Raw genomic sequence first — 16139 nt, 5'->3', positions numbered from 1 at the left:
GAAATGTCTACTGGGTTTGGTAAGAATGTTGTTGATGTGACCTCGAGGGGTTAGGTTCACTGTGGGACCCTGAAAGGCTTGCCCCCCAGTCTCCTGAGAATGCCAGGACCACCTGGTCGGGAGGAAGCGGGTAGCAGAGCGAGGCCCTCCACGGCTTCCTGTAGGCTGGCTGTGCAGAGAAGGGCCTAGTAGCAGCCTTTGATGCAGGGGAGGGGGTGCAGACTCTTCCCCTCCCTTCCTCTGTCCCTGCAGTGTACTGCTGCTGCTGCCTGGCCAACGTCTCGCTGCCTGGCATTGGGGGCACCATTCCTGAGTCCAAGCCTTTCTTCTACGTGAACGTGGCTGACATCGAGAGCCTGGAGGTAGAGGTGTCCTATGTGGCCTGTGAGTACAGGGCCCTGCCCTCATGTCCCAGCCCTTCTCTTCCTCCCAGACACGGGGCTCCTGGACTCCTTGTTTCCCTGGTGGGGTTGGGTGTGTTCCCACCACCCTGACCTAGGGTTCCGCAGGCACCACAGAGAAGATATTCGAGGAGAAGCGGGAGCTGTACGACGTCTATGTGGATAACCAGAATGTGAAGACGCACCACGACCACCTGCAGCCGCTGCTGAAGATCAACAGTGCGGACAGGGAGAAGTATCGGCGGCTCAACGAACAGAGGTAGCAGCAGCAGCTGGGGGCTAGGAGAGGCCTCTGCTGGCCCAGGTGCTCTGCCCTTCCCAGGACAGCCCCAGGGTGTGGTGGTCCCTCTGTAAAGCCTGTCCTGCTGCCTCACCCTTCGCAATGCATTTCTGCCAGACTGATGTGCCCAGGAGGTGGAAGTGAAGGGAAGCCATGCAGTGGAAGAGGCCACGCCCCCTGCGTATTGCCCTGATGGGAGGGCAGCAGGTGCATGTGGCTGGTGTCTTTCTGATACTCTTTGGGATCTGTGAGCCCAGGGAAGGGCAGCAGGCTAGCTTTCAGAAACTCTCTAATGACCGTGTTTAGATTTGCCCACATGTATGTGTTGACAACAGTCACTTAATGAGTATCTCCATTGTGTGGATCACTGTATTGAAAACTTATTTATGCATTATCTCCTGTAATTCTTAATAATTCGGTGATCTTGTGAAATAAATGGTACCATCATCATCCCCATTTGATGGACAATTAGGAAATATTATCATTTGCCTGAGATTATCAGGGGCAGAACTGGGCCTGGACCCTAGAGTTTTTGAGTCCAAGGCCTGTTTATCCCTTTCCTGTCCCTTGTTTCCCTGCCTTTGGACCTGTGCTGCTCCCTGGGAGGTGGTGATCCATTGCAGGTGCCTGGCTGGTGCCTCACTTGTGACTGGGGTCCTGGGAGCTGCTCCAGAGTCTGATGGTGATCTCCTTCCCAACAGGCAGATGTTGCTGTATTCCCAGGAAGTAGAAGAAGACTACAACCCTTGTGAAGAGGACCTGTTTGTGCTGTGAGTCTTGGGCCTTGGCTGTGGGGTCTCCCCAAGGGTCCCGTCTACACTAACTGCTTTGGATGACCTGGGTCCCTCCCATGTCACCCACTGAGGTCCAGGGATGCCCTTTATTGCTGCCAAGGGCACTTAGAGCAACCTGGAGCCCTGAATGCCATTAGGGGGACCCAGAGGACTTAGAGAATGAAGCAGGGGTCCCAGTGTTGGTTTTCTTTTTGGGCTTTTTATGTCCAGGATGTCCACTGCATAGAAGCTCCTTCTGTCCCTCAGGACTCAGGAACTTCTCATCCATTGCTTTCTTCCAATAGAGCAATTCCTTGTGCTGAGTATTATGGGATAATCTGAAATTTTAACTCTTGAATTGAACGAAATTTCTTTCTCCCAGATCTGTTAGTGGTGGGCAGGAGCCAGGCCTTTACACCTTAAGGCACTGATTTCGTTGCTGAGCGGCTGAGTGCAGTAGCCCTCAGTGATGGGAACAGAGTTGTAACTGAAGCAGAAGTAGCTGCTTCCTGTTTCCTTTCTAGCCCACATCCAGGGATAGGATTAGGAAACAACACTTGTGGCTTGATGTAAGAAACTTAATGTGGGCATTTCTATGAAGATGCAACACCTCGATTCTGATAGTGGGCTTTCTGATACCTGCATGCTGTTTAGGTGGAAAGTGTCTGGGACTTGAGCAGAGCCACAGTCTCATGAAGGTTTGGCATGTGCCATTGTCTCTGAAATCCCTGTGTACCCAGAGCTGCTTTAGGCCCTGGGCCTCTTTGCTGAACCCGAGAGCTCTGGGGACACAGCTTACATGGACGGTGAATGCCTTCCTGCACGTGGCTTATTTGTCCACAACAGTGCTCGAAAGCAGTGCCTTGTAAATCTTGTGCTGTGCATAATCCTGCTCCTCCCAAAGAGAGTAATCAAAGGAGAACACACACCCGGGTACAGTGTTGGCTCTGCAGCTTGTCTCTCCATCCCCCTCCACCTCCACCTTCAGAATATCCCTGTACTTGCCTCAGCTTCTCTGATCTCTGCCTTTTCTGTGTGGACACTGTCAGTCTGGGGCTGTCTGCAGTGGCTCAGGGGCTGGAGGACCTCTTCCAAGCCCTTCTTTTCTCAGGAAGGCTCGTCTCCTGTTGCTAGCTCTAGTAACCTATCTAGGGCTTTGAAGGTGAATTTCAGTTTCTCACTTTAAGTCTTGGTTGGCCTCAGAACTACATTACCAAGTTTGTTTGGTTTTTTTTATTTTCCCCCCTTCTCTTCCCCCTATGACTAAGCTGAAAGAGGAAAGCAGAGTGTGGGGCCACTCCCTGAGGCTGTGTTTAAACCCTGGTAACTTCCCTCTTACCAGGAAAATGAAATTTTGGCAATCAGGCCATTGCATGCTCGGAGATTTCTCCAATCATACTGTGATTAATGTCAAATGGTTTCATTGCTAACCTTAATAGCACTTTAATAATTGTTTAATTTTCACTCTGTTTTCATCCTTTAAAGGATACATTTGATTTATTTTTGAAGCTATTAAAAAAGTATATTAAAACAGTATAGCTTTGGTTCTCTGTGTGGATTATCTGCTGAACTTTTTTGTTTTCTTTCCTCCCTTTCCTCTGTCTTGTTTTGCCAATTCAGATTTTTCTTAGAACAAAACAACCGGATATTTCAGACTTTGTTGGAGGTGTCTGCCAGTCAAGACAAAACTCTGACAGCAGAGCATGCCCGGGGCATGGGTCTGGACCCCCAAGGAGACCGCAGCTTTCTCATGGACCTGCTGGAGGCCTATGGCATTGATGTCATGTTGGTCATTGACAACCCCTGTTGCCCATAGGAAGAGTGACACAGAGCTACAGAGCCACTCACGTGAGGTGACAGCAGCCTGGAGTTCACCCCAGACCCCTAAAGGGCCTCATTTTTTATTAAGTTTACACAAAGGAATATTGTTTATACTTTCCATCAAATGTAATTTTTGTAATTTCCTTTCTGCCCTTTGAACCTAGACGTAAGGTAAGACTGCCCTGGTTTTGTGTCCTGCTTTGGTGTAGGGCACTGGAATCTGCCACTTTCTCCTAGAGCTGCTTGTCCTTTGACTTTGGTCTTAGGACTTGTTTCACTCTGAGCGGGCTGAGCCCTGGAAACCTGGGGATGGACTGTTCAGAATGTATGTATGGTCTTTGTCCCTTGGTATATTCAAGAATAAGACAACCATCTGTTGAATGTGGCCTTAGATACTCATCTGCCTAAAGGTGGAAACTAGGCCAGATGACCTGTCAAGGTTTCTATCAGTTGTAAAAGTCAGTAGTCTAGGGATCAGATCTCTCGTTCACCAGGGCAACTCTGTCTTCCCTGTTCACTTGAGTCGGGACCACAAAAGGACAAAAGGATATTTCTTACACCAAATATCAGTGTCTCTTAAGGACAGAATGACAGGGAAAGGTTGCTCATCAGTGAGGTGAAAATTAAAATTGCAGAATGAAGCCTTGAAACCTTCCTCAAAGTAACTTAATCGTGGGAACTCAGTGGAATATTCCTCTTTCTCTGAACCCCTCCTCTTGAGATGGGTTGGTGAATTCCTTAAAGGCCAGTGCTGGCCTTGGAGCTTGCAAGCAAAGTCATTTTACAAGTTAATCTCTTTTAAGGGCTAAACATCCTCTTGGAGTAATTTGGGTATTTTTAAAGGGCAGAGTTTGGACTCCCAAAAGGTAGCGCCCTTGAGGTTCAAGCAACATAGAGAAGCAGCTCTAAGTTTCTTGATTGGGACAATAGTGCTCTAGAGGCACTAGCAGCAGTGCCTGTGGATCAACACAGATTTACTGGATCTCAGAGCATAGAAAAGATCCGAGCTGCTTAACTCAGAGGTTGGAGTGTGATGTTAACAAGACTGTTTATTACTTTGGAGCCCTGACAAACTTTTCCTTAGCAGCAGCAGCAGCAGCAGCATTCTTTAGGCTGAGGTAACTGGGTCCAGAGACCTAACAGATTTGTTAGAAAATGTGACAGTGCCTTCATCTAGGAAAGTGGTCCGGAACCCGAGTGTCAGTGGCGAGTTTATCCACCTTCTTCTGAGGTGTTTTGGTCTGGGCCGGGTCCTATTGCTACCTGCCTGGAAGGATGGCAGCGTAAGCGAGACAGTATTTGTCAGTCAGAAAGCCAGCTCCTGTGAGTTGAGTTTAGGCCTTTTTCACCATAGTTGAGAATTTCGACTTGGGATACTGGTTTTTTGTGACAATTTCTTCCTCTTCACCTTTCTGCCTGGTTTGTTATTGGAACAGACATAGATGCGTCCATGTGTCTGACCAAGCCCAGAACAGACAGATAACCTTCAAATGGATGGGTTGCATGTCTCACCTCAAGACGAGGTTCTTAGGGCTTATTGCTTTATTCAAGAGCATTTTCACTGTAGCTCCTTGATATGGAATTCAAGACTGAAGGAATTCACATGTGGAAATGCAAATAGACATCAATTAATCAAGGTAGGATCTTTTATGTAAATATATAAATAAGTTTGGGCATTGAAATATAAACTGTACAACTAATACATTTTTCTCTTTTGTAGTGTGGGTTTATTAATAGCTATCATTTCAGTAACATGGTTACAAAAGAAAAAATTCTGTATTTAGAAGCTGTAGCTTCACCTGTTCTTCCCCTTTATGAACAACCCTCTCTTGCCTCTCAAGGGTTGGGGGGAACTTCCTAACTTGGGGCAGGTGATGGTTTAATGGTCCTGAGGCTCAGGGTCCTCAGTTGGGGGTGAGTGATTAGACACAGGAGTAGGTTGAAAGGAAAGGCCTGCTTCTCCTGGGGGACATAGGCAGACCCTTTTGTCTGGTATCCAGGAATTTGCTGGAAGTACACCAGTTTAAACATTTTTACTCCAGAGCCTTCTGCGTGCAAGCACTTTTGTTTTCTTGCTGCTTTAACTCCAAGCTCAGAAAAACTAATGTAAGGATAATAGGGTGAAGATGAGGGTCCTGTATTTTCCTCTGAATGGTGAGTCAGGACTTCTCGGTTCCTCCTCATGTCAAGCTTTTCTATCTACCTATCTGTCTGGCATCTCCATGTGTCTACCCTCACAGTCACACAGAGGGCCAGGGTACAGGTGGCCCTCGGGGAGAATGTCCCAGGAAGGCAGTGCCATGTCTTAGGTCACAGGGGCCAGGACTCAGCTGACCCCAAAGCAGAAGTTCTCCCTTTAAGAGGGAACCCAAGGAATCAGTCCTTCCCTGCCTTGCCACCTTCTTCATAGAGCCAGAAATCTTGCACAGAGACTCTGCATGACTGAACAGCAGGTGCATTATCTCTTAGGTTACCTTTGTCACTGGTTGTCGTCCTCCGAGTATGTCTTGCCTGGGTTGTGAAGTTACTTTCAAGGTCACCTTTTGAAGGTTGGTTCTGTAAAAAACTACTGCCCCACGTTGGAAGTCAGCAGGCACAACCCAGCGTCGTTTGCTGCCAGCTCTCTACAAGGGGAGTAGGTTTGTGAGGTCCTAGGTGGGGATACCTCCACAAGTGACAACAGAAGCTAAGAGCCATGTGGACCTGCTTTTCTGTCACTCTTGATATATTTTCTGAAAAACCATCTGCTTTTGTTAGGAAAAGGGTAGTGAACATCCTGCACCTGTAAGCTCTTTTAGGGGCAGGTATCATTACCACCGTTGACCTCCTGGAGCAGGGTTGGAAACTAGGGTGTGGGTGGCTCCTGCTCCTCTCTGCTGTTGGGCTTCACCCCTCTCCTGGCTATACTGCTTAGTCCTCCTGGGGAGCTTTAAGCCTTGCCTCATGCTGTGAACCATGTGCTAACTTGTAAATACTTGCTGGCCTGTAATGTCAGGGCTGCCCTATCATTCCCGAATAAGTTAGATTCCTTATGGGGACTAGAATCCAGGTTTGGAGTTGGTATCCATGTAAAATATGACAAGGCCTGTTAAAGAGGATGTTTTCAGTTTTGTAGGCTCAGCAGGTAGTAGTACTCAGCATTTGGGGAAATGTCCACTTGTCTCCTGGCTTAGAACTCTTTTTCCATAAGGAGTCAGAAATGGTAGGGCTTATCTCCTACCAGACTTAAAAATGAGCCAAATAATTTGTTTAGAATTAGTCTTGGCATTAGTTAAACATGAAGCATTCCCCAAGCTGGGTGTAGATCCATTCCAATGTTACTGTCTCACCTGGGACAATGAGTTAGAAGGCACTCCTTCCCATATTATCCATTATGGCATCTCTTCTTCCATGTCAATTCATTGACATGTAGCTATAGAAATAATTTAACATAGGAACTTGTATCTATAACTTGTTTTGTTCTGTGTGAAAATCAGGATGGGAAAGAGTAGCACACAGGTGCAGATAATCCCAGATGTCACATGTGAAGATTCATTTATCATGAAACTACTTATGATATTTTAGCTAGAAGATAAATCATTGTTTTTCATTCTGGTGGCTATGAGGATGAATTTGCTCTGTCTTGATACACTGAAAACCCTTCACACACAATAAAAAGATGAACTTACCTTTAAACTGAGGACTTCAGGGAACCTTTGTAAAGGGCAGTAATGAATTAACTTTCTAGTGGTAGGACATCAACCCTCCCAGAAGAGGAAGGGGCCCCAGGGCCACTTTTTCCCCTTTGAAACTGCACAGCCCAGGGAATGGACTGCAATGTTTTCTGCAGTCCCAGTGTAGGTTGTCCTTGGAGAGCTAAAGGACGGAGTGGAGGGGACGGATGAATGAAATTATGATAATCAGCTTGACAGTGAACTTGTCTTAGTATGACAGTACTAAAATGAGCAAGAAAAGTAATATGGGGATAAACATGCCAGGCATGGGCTTATCTCCCTGTTAAGTCCCAGGCTAGTGGGCTTTGGAATCTGTGAAGTGTCCAGCCCTGCTGTTCCTCAGTTGTACCCTGAGGTGAGAATCCTGCAGAGCCCAAGGCTGACCTCGGCAGGCCCAGCCCCAGCCCTAGCCCTTCTCATGTCAGGAAAACCCTTTTCCAATTCAGGTAGGGGGAGAGGAGGAGTTAAGGGCTCCTTTTACTCCCAAGGCATGGATTTTTAATATTCTATTTCTATTACTAATATACCTCTATTCCCAGGAGCTACTGGAGTGTTGTGTGTTATGGGAAAAGGCTAACTGTGAATTAAGTTAATGTTTTCTTATAAGAAATGGGAGTTTATTTTTATATCAATACTACTATGTGATGAACTGAATATGCAGGTACTGAAATGGAGGGAAATCTCAAAGTTATAATCCTGGAAGAAATGGGCAGCTTTATAATTTGGTAGCAGCTGAGACCCCATAGAAGTTTTACTGTGTCAGTATTTCACAGAGTGAATTAAGGTGACTGTGAAATCTTGACAACGCTCTGTAGGAGATGAACATACAAACACCAACCTTAAGTAAAACTCTAGTATAAAAGGGGGTAAGCGTGATCCTTCTGATTATTATGTCTCTTATTCAGCTGGAGAGAGGTGGGAGTAGGAGGTAGTTTTAAAACTAGCACTTTAATTCATCTTTGGAGCTGGAATTTAGGGGCACTTGGATGAAAACTTATGATGTAGAAATAAAGCCCTGCTTCCATCTTTTTAGAATTTATTCTAGAGTTTCAGCATAGCATAGGCTTTTAGAACTAATATGACCTAAACTGAGAATTTTTACTTAATTATAGTAAAGTAGGTGTGAATTGCTTATGTTTGCTGTAGGATGCTTATTTAGACTAACACAAAGTTTACTTTGCTTGGTAAGGACACGTGAGGAATGCGGGGGTAAGGCAGGGTGTTATAAATTAGCCACAGATGATCCACAAAATGAGAAGTCCACACAGGGGTAATTGAGTTGGAGAGTTGCAAATATATTTAATTAGCATTAGAGTGAAAACTTCTTCCTTTGGGTAAATTAAGCAAAGATAAAATATATAAAAATGTTTTAGGGTGGTTGTAGGAAGAAAAAAGCTTGGGTCTGACATGCCCCCAAAGTCTCTGAGTGAAGGATGGCGGTGATCTGTGCTTTTTGAACAGTCAGCCTGGATGGGAGACTTTAGGGGTAGAGAGCAGAGGAAAAACAAAATGAACTTCCTTTATTTACCCCAAGCTTGTTGACTACATTGTTTCAAATAGGTCTGGGAGATAAACCTGTCCTAAAAACGAAATAGTTGTAGCCTTGGAAAAACTGTTTTCCTATTTTTTCTGAGTTAGGATCAGCATAGCCTCCCTGTCGCCTTAACTGTAAAAACTTTATTTTGATCAATACCCTAGCATAAGAGTTATAGCAATAAGAGAAACTGAATCTATTTTTGTTTCAAGTGTTTACCTCATATTATGAAACACAGTTCATAAATTTTGCCCTGAATACTACTGCATACAGGTATGTTGTGCTTTCTTTGTTTTCATGGTGATAATTTTAAAGGCCTAAACAAAGTTGGGGTTAACCCTGCAGCTAAGAGTAAATGTTTCTTGAATTGATTTTGTTCTGTGGTACAAAAAAACATGTATGTATATCATATCTGTATATATCTGAACCAAGTTGTGTGCAGAGAGGTTGATATAACTATATTTACAGAAAATGATTTTTACAATTAAAGTTCACACTTTAACATGAACATGTGCGCTGCAATCCTTTGCCTGGTTCAAGAAGTGTGGTTTGTGGTAGGAAGGAACGGCGGCCCACCCCATGAGCCCTTAGGACGGGGACACCGAGGAGCTCCTACCTGCCCTTCTGGAGGCCATGGTCTGGACAGACTTCATCCAGGTAATGGGAACCAAAGTTGGGGATACACCACCCAGAAGATCCAGGACTGTGCACCCTCAGTCACATCAGGAAACTTGTAGAACCACCTCACAGAGACTGTGAAGCCTTTTGATTTCACAAATCAAGTTTAGTCATCAAAGTTTAGTTTTCAGACATTATGTATTGGTATATGTGTGTGTTTGTGTGTATTCTAAAGTATAGTTCCATTTTTAATCTTTTCAGGATTTACAATACTTCTTTAAAATTAGTATAAATTGCTGACATTGGTGGCTCTGGAATCAAATGACTTTGTTCAAAGCCAGGTTCCTGCTTTCCGAGCTATGTGGCCATAAAATATTACAGGTTGAGTATCCATTATTCAAAATGCTTGGGACTAGAAGCATTATGGATTTAAAATATTCTTGGATCTGGGAACATTTGCATTATAAAACTGAAATACTCTGGACATTTCCTTTGAGTGTCATGTCAGTGCTTAAAACATTTTGGATTTCAGATTAGTGATGCTCAACCTGCACCTGCTTCCTAGAGCTGTTATTATAACTGTACATGCAAATCAGCTCTGGGGCAAAGGAAAACTTTATATTAAACTGTATCTTGTAGAAACCATCTACTATATTTTTAATCTTCACTTTTGAGTGAAATGAAACAGGAAAAAGGGGACCCAGGTTCTCCTCTGGACAGCTCAGCATTCCGGCGTTGGTTGTCTTTTATGCAGGCATTTGAAGGAAGGATAGGACAAAGAGCAAAGCAGTTGACAGGAAACCAAGCCTTCACAGGAAATAGCTTGACTCAAGAAAATAAAATTTGAAACAAGGCATATTTATATTGAAAAATGAATGATTCTTAATGAGGATTAAATATCCTTCCATAAGCATATGTGCCATTACAATCATGGGCTAACACACATACACACACAATGGTAGCCTTTTAAGGAAGAAGTTAGATTCTGTACTGGTCCTCTACACTCTGTTACAGAACCATGATATGCTAAATTCTCTTGGTTAATGTAAAATCTTGTTTTCTTACACTGTGGGTGGTATGGGGTGGGTGAGCTTTAGGCTGATGTTTGGACCCACCCGTTATTATTTTGCTAAAAGCAGAGCTTTTAACAAGGCTCTGAAGAATATAGAACTAAATAAGCCTTATCTTTTGCGATCATCTTCATAGACTTTTCATAGCTGCGCTATAATCCACTAAAGCTGTGGTCCTCAACCTCTGGGCTACAGCCCAGTTCATGGCCTGTTAGGATGGGCTGGACAGCAGGAGGTGAGCTATGGGCAAGTGAGCGAAGCTTTATTTACAGCATCTCCCCATCGCTCATGTTTCCACCTGAGCTCCACCACTGGTCCCAGAAAGGTTGGGGACCACTGCATTAAAGCATTGGTCTTTACTCTGTGTGGGTGTGGTACATATACTTTGTCTTGAAATGCATCTGCCTGAGTGAGCCTGTAGCCAAGGCCTGCCAGCTCTACTAGCCCACTTCCCCTTTCAGTTTTCCTTCTTAGGTCTCCTCTGTCTTCCTCGGTGCACTGTCCACTGGAATATAAGAACCTCAGGGGCATTAAAAGGAAAATGTCAATGGTAGTGTTAAAAGTAAATGATGCTAATGACTGGCTAACAAAACCTTAGCAAATCAGGTGGTTTTTCATCCTCTGCTTTCAGCAAATTAAAGGAGGATCTAATCAAGTTGATGATAGAGCACTGTGATTTTTGCCATGGAACTCCAAGACACTGTTTTTTCTGTTCCTATCTACTTATTTATGTGCTTACATCGATAAAGAAATGAAACAAGGAATATAATTGATGTCGAACCCCATGTCAGCTATAAGCAACATTCATGTATTTATCCTAATTTATCCAAGAACATTCTGTTAATTTTTAATGATCAAAAAATCATGTTAATATTGTTTTCACCAATTGTATACCAATAACGATAACATTTGTTCTGTATTTAGATGTCAAGCATAAAAATATATCATTATGATTCTTTGCTGAATGTGGGAAGGAAATCATAGAAAAGCCAATTTAAAATTTTCTACTAAAGGACTAGTTCATTTATTTTTATATATGAATGAAGGGTGTCAAATTGGTATGGTATCTAAATTATACTGGATATGTTTAAAAGTGATATAACAGTTATTTTAAAATAATATTTACATGACGCCAGAAAGTACATACTTTGGCAACTATTAACTTCCCATGAAAAATTTTAACTTAGATGTGTGAGGAAATACATGATTTTTCAAAATACTTTGGAGGTACATGAGCAGAATAGTTTAGGGGCGACTGCTGTAAAACACTTTTTCCACATAAGGTTGAGGGACCACTTATAGAATCTCCTTAGGAAGAGTGGCCAGTTTTTAAGGCCCCATCCCCAAATTGAGTTACCAAGTTTGGGGTAGGTCCCAAGTAAATCAGTTTTCAACATGCACCTCACGTGGTTCTCATGCAAACTAGCATTTTATAGTATCTTAGCCATGGCTGAAGAGGGAAACCATCTCACATGTTTCTGGATTGAGGACAGAACTCAAATGAAAGCTAACAAGAACCGAGCTCACAAAGTAGCAGCACCCCCGGAGGAGCGTAGGAATAGGAAAGGGTAGCCAGGGAAAGGCGGCACTGCCCCTGGAATCCCTGGACAGTTTAACAGAGCAGGAACCGGGGAGCACAGTCTGAGGAGCCTGCTCTCCACTGTGGTTGCACTTGGGGACAAAACAAAAGAAAGCCCTTTTCCATCCAATGAATGTGAGAACTACTTGAACCAGCCTGAGGAAAACCAGTATTTAGGAGGGTTGACTGTTAACACCAAAATAAAAGCATGCTCTAGCAGAAGCTGAGTGTCAAGCGGTGGCAGAGTACACCTTGAAGCACTGCTGGAGGGGTACTTGCCACGAAAATGCCCTTGGGATCCTCTGACAGCACTGCTGGGACAGCTGAGGCACCTGTTCCCTTTTGGTCCCACTGGTGGCCTGAAGTGCGGCCTCGGAGCACCCACTCACTGGGCTGTGCTCTGCAGCCCCTGCTCCCTCTTCCTAGGGTCACAGAAGAACTGCAGCTTTCTGGGGAGCAGCTTCACTTCCACAGGCATCGCTTCATACTCCTCACTGTCAATGCTGAAAGAGCCCCCTGTTCCCTGTGGAGGAGAGAAGATTCAGAACAGCTTGCACCCACATCAATGGCCTACTTGAGTTGGGAGTCTCACCACAGCAGCACCTGAGTAGTTCCTTATGGAAAACTTCGTCTTCTGTGAGGATTTATGCTAATGTTCTTTCACAGTGCTGGTTCTGGAAACATCCTGATTCTACCATCCATGATAATAGATTTTCTTTTTTTTGGCCCCATTTCCTCCCAGAGTATTTTTGAAAATTATAACCTTGTTCAAATCTCAATATTAAAAGCCAGGGGCCCTGTCACATCTTTAAGGAATTCATAAGATAATATGGTCCTTCTTGGCCCTAATCTTTCTCAAATGAAAATTGAGAAAGTAAGCCATTATATCCACTGGATCATTTTCATTATTCTCTAAGACTTGCTTGGCTTATAAGGTATACCAACATTATTACAGAGTCTATGAAATCCTTCCGTAACTCATGCATTTAATTCAGCAGCTGCTGTGTTGAAACTACAGTGCCAATCACCATAGGGATACTTTCTATTTACCTACAGTCTTGCTTTAATAGAGTAGTATAATCGCCACATGTCTTCCCCCCACTGCTGCCCACACCCCTGGACCCGAGGAGACTACCTTCTCTAACCTGAACAGGGGTTGGGGGAAAACAATACCTCCAATTTGACCCACACCATGACCCACCTGGGCATCAGTGGAGGCCTGGGGCCGGGCTATGATGCACTAGGACTTCATTCACCTTTTAGCCACACATCCTTGCAGTCTTCCCTAAGCAATACCAGCCTCCAGGCTTCCCTGAGCAGTCCTCAGCCCCAGCTCAGGGCTCGCACAGCCATTCCTCAATGTCTGCCTCCTCCCTGCCCCAGCGTGCACTGCCCACCACCTTCCCTCACTCAGTGCCAGTGCTCTATGCCCTCTCCTCCTCTTCTTCCATTTCCTCTCCTGTTCTGAACAGCACCCCCCCCCTCCCCGCTTATCCAGCTTCTACTCTGGGGACCTCCCATCACCACCACCGTGTGCCCAACTGATGCCAGAAGCTCCCAACAGCAGCTGCCCAACCAGTTTTTGCCAACAATGTCACCTACTTTGTCTTCCATTACTCGGGGCGTCCCCCTGGACACAAGTAAACTGCCCACTGACCAGCGGCTGCCCCCCTCTTTTCCCCAAGGCATTACTAATCAAAAAACCTTAGAATTCACATATTTCTGACTTTTTTTCACTCAGACATTATTCTTCTAAAATTCAGTGCTGAACTGAAAACTTCTTCCAGATCCTTTATAAAAAATGTTCAAGGAAAGCCCACTATGAACATTTGTTAGAGAATTCTCTGTGCATTAAATAATACAGTAACCTTTTGCATTATATACTTGTGGAAAAATAAAAGCTCAGGAGACCTAAAAATCACTTGACAGAACAACTTTGAAGACAGTGGAAATCTTCAGGAGTCCAACTCTAAATCCATGACTCAGAAGGATATTCTGCCATCCTTTCTAGGTGTCCTTTAGTAAGTGTGACCCAAACCTGGCAAAATGCTTGGCACGTGATGGGCACCTAAATGTTAGTCAGTTAATAGGATGGAGGGAGGAACAGAAAGGCAAACAGACTAAGGAAAAACCAAACACTGGGGCCACTGGCCTCTGCTCCCGCACTCACCTCAGGCAGAAGCAAGGCACACTGGCTGGCCTGGAGACACGTGGTGCCCTCGGCATGCAGCTTGGGGTCTCTCACCTTTTTACTTCTGTGGGTACAGAGAAAGCAAGCTTGAAACCAGTGATGGCAACTGCGTTAGGTTATAACAGCATAGCAAGTTCTTTCCCTCTCCGATATGGTTAAATTAGTGGGCAGATGGCCTATGAAGCCATAGAGTTTTGTGAATAATTTTCCCCACAATGATTGTTTCTTAGCATTGTGATATATCCTAGACTGAGGAGGCTCACTTGCTGTCGAGAACTCTGCATCGAGTTAAAACTCAGTGACTTTATTTTTCAGTCAGTCTACATGTACCTAATTCTTAGGCTGTTCAATCTCAAATTTAAAAATGAAATTAATGAATTTAATGAAATTAAATTCTTTAGGAAAGCCACTAAACTTCCATCATTTGGAACTCCTTGTGATTATTGCTTGAAGGAGAAAATATTTTTATTCTAATTTAAAGTAGAATTTCTTTGACGATTCCCTGTAGTTCAGCCCTCTGTAGCCATGGTGCCTATTTCTGTGGATTCAATGAGTATCAAAAATATTATTTTAAACACTGCATCTGTAGTGAACATATCTAGACTCTTTTTCTTATTATCCCCTAAATAGTACTATATAACAATTATTTACATAGTATTTACATAGTAATAGGTATTAAAAGTATATGGGAGGATGTGTATAGGTTATATACAAATATTATACCATATCACATCAGGAACTTGAGTATTTGTAGATTTTGGTATGCAAGGGAGGTCCTGGTACCAATCCCCCTGCGGATACTGGGGATGACTGTACTAATATTAACAGTCTACTTGGCATACTGTCTCTTTACCTTGACTAAATGGCTGTGGAGTAAAACTACCAGACACACACTCCACCTAGTCCTGGGAAGCAGACAAAAAGTAAAAGCGAATCCAAGTAAGTTAGGCCATTATTTTTCATTCATGGACAACAGTAATTCTTTATCATATGAAACTGTCAGAGTTTTCAAAAGCAACTTCACAGTATCCTCTTCAGATATCCCAAGGAAACAGACATTACTGATTTCACTTCCTGTAGGGACCAAAAGGACACTATGCTTCTGCTGACCATGCGGAACATGATGACTCTGCCTAACTTAAGCAGTATAATTGGGTTCTTTTCCTATTTTTGGATGCATTATGGAGATTTGAATATAGCTGGTCCTGCTGGCCAGCTCTCAAATAAGACTGTGTGGTTTTTGGAAACTGCATAGGAGAAGTGGGACGGGCTTTTCCCTTCTTCCCTTCACCCCAGCTACAGCAAGTAATCAAAGCCTGGAGAGTCAGCTTTAAGCATCTGAAGAATTTGTACCAAAAGCCAAGAACAGAACCAACTAATGAAAGCCATTCTGCTGCTAGTGTCGATAATGAAGTAGCCATGGAGACCCGGCCACTGCAGCATAAATGTCTAATCCCTGAACGGGCACGAGAGGGAGCTCTGAGACAAAGCATAGAGAATCGGCCCTGAGCAGATTCCCAGTTGGCATGGGAACACGCCAGCTCCCCAGATGCTCTGAAGGCTGGTGGAGAATTTATAGTATTCTTAACCAATAAGATTCTGGCAAAGGTAGGGCTTAACAAATCAGACAGGACTTGGAAGGGTATTTTGTACTGGAAATGGGAACAATGCCTGAGAAATGTCCAAGGTACTCAATACCTTTTCAAGTTTTCCATTAACGCACTAGGAATAGGACACAGCAAACTGACACAAATAGTGACGGATACTGTGAAGTGCTTTGCAATATAAAAAGACTTTTCAACCACATTCTCTCATCTGAGACTGAAAAACAGTCCTAAGATTGGTAGTGATGATTAGATTATTCCATTTTACAGTGAGAAGGATTCAGAGAAGTTAAATGATCTGAGTCATGACATCTGTGAGTGGCGGAATCCAAATTTGTATTAGGCGCTTTGGCCCTGAAACCAAAGTTCTTGATGCTTTGCCATGCCACATTGGATTCTTTAATTTCCGCTGAAAGGCAAAGACAGCTTTTAACAGTCTGATCTTCCCACAGTGAACAGGTATGGCCACAGTGGGAGAGGGGCCCTGCATACATCAGCCCATAGGAAAAAAGAATGTCGGAATTCCCAAACAAGGCCTTCACTGGATCTTCATGG

At 43.9% G+C, this 16139-nt stretch overlaps 2 protein-coding genes across 2 annotated transcripts in view; one reads left to right on the top strand and one right to left on the bottom strand.

Annotated features, from left to right (window-relative positions):
• Nucleotides 1-9030, top strand: part of DENND11 (DENN domain containing 11) — a 37892-nt gene extending 28862 nt beyond the window's left edge. The window contains exons 6-9 of the mRNA XM_012768035.2: nt 253-384; nt 510-660; nt 1383-1451; nt 3075-9030. Coding sequence (XP_012623489.1) covers nt 253-384; nt 510-660; nt 1383-1451; nt 3075-3270 — 548 coding nt within the window. The 3' untranslated portion in view covers nt 3271-9030. The remainder of the gene's footprint in view (nt 1-252; nt 385-509; nt 661-1382; nt 1452-3074) is intronic.
• AGK (acylglycerol kinase) overlaps nt 2677-16139 on the bottom strand; it is an 89036-nt gene continuing 75573 nt past the window's right edge. The window contains exons 15-16 of the mRNA XM_012768031.3: nt 13960-14044; nt 2677-12312 (exon numbers count right to left, since the gene is read on the bottom strand). Coding sequence (XP_012623485.2) covers nt 12175-12312; nt 13960-14044 — 223 coding nt within the window. The 3' untranslated portion in view covers nt 2677-12174. The remainder of the gene's footprint in view (nt 12313-13959; nt 14045-16139) is intronic.

The sequence above is a fragment of the Microcebus murinus genome, chromosome 9 (assembly GCF_040939455.1).
Source record: "Microcebus murinus isolate Inina chromosome 9, M.murinus_Inina_mat1.0, whole genome shotgun sequence".
NCBI classification, from domain to species: Eukaryota; Metazoa; Chordata; class Mammalia; order Primates; family Cheirogaleidae; genus Microcebus; species Microcebus murinus.
Note: the sequence above shows the minus strand (reverse complement) of the source record. Positions and strands in the feature narration are given on the sequence as shown.